Raw genomic sequence first — 2,713 nt, forward strand, 5'->3', positions numbered from 1 at the left:
AAACGAATGGTTCATTTCAACACGAGAGGAGAACCTGATAATACCTTACCCTATGGATTCACTCAAGCCGAAAATGAGACGGAGGTGGTTAAAATTAAGAGTCGAGAATTATTATCTACCAGCCATCCAAAATCAACAACATTCAAATTGCATCGGCTGTGAAACGGATCATCCAAGTCAAAAATATCACAGTTGCCTGGGAATTGGAATTTCGTCAAGTGGTCGTAGTCATCCAGTCGATGATTATTTGTATTTGGCCTTGGAGGAAAAACCTAAAGACGAAGACATTGACGCCGTATTAGGAAGTTTGATAGAAGACCCGAAAGGTCACGTGCAGTTGTGGGAAAACGAAGACGATTGGACGATTGACGTAGAAAAAGAATTAAGAAAATTTTGGAAAGAAGTTCCTGGTTTACGTATGATATTACCAACATGGAGAAAAGAGACAGAGAATTGTTAAAAGATATATTGTCAGATCAAACAGGAATGATTTGGAATGAAATGAAGAAAAAATATCCTTTCCTAGCTCCTATGGTGTGTTACGATAAAGATAGTGTTGTTTACCATTGCATTGAATATCTTGTGCAACGTTACAATCCTCAAACCATGCAAGAAGTCTTAGATGATCTTTTACAACCAATGAAAATTTAGAAAACTTCAACCAATCAGAATACAGCAAATTTGGAAAACAGCAACACAGCAAACAGTGCGCATGTCTAAAAACTTCAACCAATCACAATCCAGTAAACCACGTGATTCAGCTTTCACCAAACCACGTGACCTGGGAGAGGGTATATGTTTCGGATCAGCGTTGGAAATTATCATTTTCACTTGGACATCCGATCGTGTACAACCTATGTATAAGAAAAGGAGCTATGGAGAATGTTATCACTGTGGAGAAAAAGGACATTGGGTCCCAGAGTGTCCCTTGCGAAATGGAGAAAAAACTAACCAAGAAGAAAACAAAGACACCAGTAAAGACATCAGTCAAGACACCAGTCAAGACATCTGTTACAACTGTCAACAGCGAGGACATTGGGCCAGTAACTGTCAAGAACCAAAACGCAAACAACCCAGAAAAGGAAAATGTTATCAATGTAAACAAGAAGGACACTGGAAATCCGAATGTCCTCAAAAGAAAATCATCGACAACCAAGGAGAAAACTCAGAAGAAACTCAAGTTAACAAAGGTTCCACCTCTGAAGATAACCTCCACAGACATGCCGCTGAAGATAACCTCAACAATCATTCCACTGAAGACAACCACAACAAACGTCCCTCAGAAGGAAACCACCGATGCCTCAACTGCCACCAACTCGGACATGGATTGTTTCATTGTGGACAGCCCATTGAAACCAGAGTCACCTTCGACGATCTCACAAACACTTTGTTCAACAAACGAGGCTCCTTGTATAACGCCAGAATACAAAGATATTGGTACTGGTGTGGAGAAGCTGCCGAATATTTCCGAAGATACCAAAGTTCCAAGTATTGAACCCACCGACGAAGCTATCATTGTACCATTGGGTCCACGTGGATTTAGAAACCTGTACCTATTACCAAGGGAGCCATTTAATAATGATGCCTGGACTATAGTGGTTATGTTACTTGGTGAATTGCAAGATTGGATGCAGGATGATGCCTTACAAATGATGTGTGGAAACATGTATTGGATTCCAAAAAGTCTACGTTATTGCGAATGGACACACGACCAAATTATGAAGATGGAAGAAAAAGCTGAATAGATTGCTGTGTTTGCTGTTTGAAAAACTTTGTTCCTGTTTGAAAAACTTTGTTCTTTTTTTTTAAATGTAAATACGTTTGTTATGTTTTTTAAAATGTAAATACGTTTGTTTAAAATGTTGTAAAAATTTAAAATGTGATATAAAATTTATTGAAACAAACATTGGTTTTTCCTTCCTCTAGCAATTTGATTATCCAAGCCCTATAAAAAGGAGAGGCTTTTGCAGCAGAATCATCATGGAATTCGACACGGCACTCAGACACCCGTTCACAATGTTAGTTTCCGGTCCACAGGTGTTGGGAAAACGGTCTTTGTTCAAAAATTGTTGGAGGCCAACATGTTTGACCCAGTACCCGAACGAATCGTGTGGGCCTATGGCGAATGGCAACAGTCTTACGAAACGTTTTCTTACACTTACGTCCATGGCTTAGGAAATATCGATGATGTCATGGCTCAAGTGTCAGGGCCTCAAATTTTGGTAGTCGATGATTTGATGGGCGAAGATACGGCTGCCCTTGAACAATGGTTTACGAAAAAAAGTCACCACCGAAACACAAGTGTTATTTACATTGTGCTAAACTTGTTTGATAAAAAACAACGCACAATAAGTCTCAATGCCCATTATTTGGTCTTGTTTAAAAACCCTAGAGATGCTTCTCAGTTGGGTGTGTTAGCCCGACAAATGTATCCTGGACATGCTCAATTCATGCAAGAAGCTTACACTGATGCCACTTTACCACCCAGAAGTTATTTGCTCGTGGATTTGAAACCCGACACGCCCGAAGAGATGAGATTGCGAACAAGAATTTTACCCTCTGAAGCCCCAGGCTTCGTCTATCTCCGAAAAGTATAAAAAGGGACAATCACTTCAAGAATGACCATTTAACCATGGCACGCACCAAGAACACAAGAAGACTTCACCAACCACCCCCAGGGACAACTCGGTTGCCCAGAGCCCAGTTTGTACCT

At 40.3% G+C, this 2,713-nt stretch overlaps 3 protein-coding genes across 3 annotated transcripts; all 3 read left to right on the top strand.

The window, feature by feature from the left end:
• Window positions 1-73: 73 nt before the first annotated feature.
• On the top strand, window positions 74-460 carry LOTGIDRAFT_170710 (hypothetical protein; the record flags this gene model as incomplete). Its single annotated transcript, XM_009046548.1, has 1 exon — window positions 74-460. The coding sequence occupies one exon, from the start codon at window positions 74-76 to the stop codon at window positions 458-460; it is 387 nt and encodes a 128-aa protein (XP_009044796.1).
• A 396-nt stretch (window positions 461-856) lies between these two features.
• Window positions 857-1,495, top strand: LOTGIDRAFT_136176 (hypothetical protein; the record flags this gene model as incomplete). Its single annotated transcript, XM_009046549.1, has 1 exon — window positions 857-1,495. The coding sequence occupies one exon, from the start codon at window positions 857-859 to the stop codon at window positions 1,493-1,495; it is 639 nt and encodes a 212-aa protein (XP_009044797.1).
• Window positions 1,496-2,081: 586 nt separating this feature from the next.
• On the top strand, window positions 2,082-2,597 carry LOTGIDRAFT_170712 (hypothetical protein; the record flags this gene model as incomplete). Its single annotated transcript, XM_009046550.1, has 1 exon — window positions 2,082-2,597. The coding sequence occupies one exon, from the start codon at window positions 2,082-2,084 to the stop codon at window positions 2,595-2,597; it is 516 nt and encodes a 171-aa protein (XP_009044798.1).
• Window positions 2,598-2,713: the final 116 nt, after the last annotated feature.

The sequence above is a fragment of the Lottia gigantea genome (assembly GCF_000327385.1).
Source record: "Lottia gigantea unplaced genomic scaffold LOTGIsca_103, whole genome shotgun sequence".
Classification (NCBI taxonomy): Eukaryota; Metazoa; Mollusca; class Gastropoda; family Lottiidae; genus Lottia; species Lottia gigantea.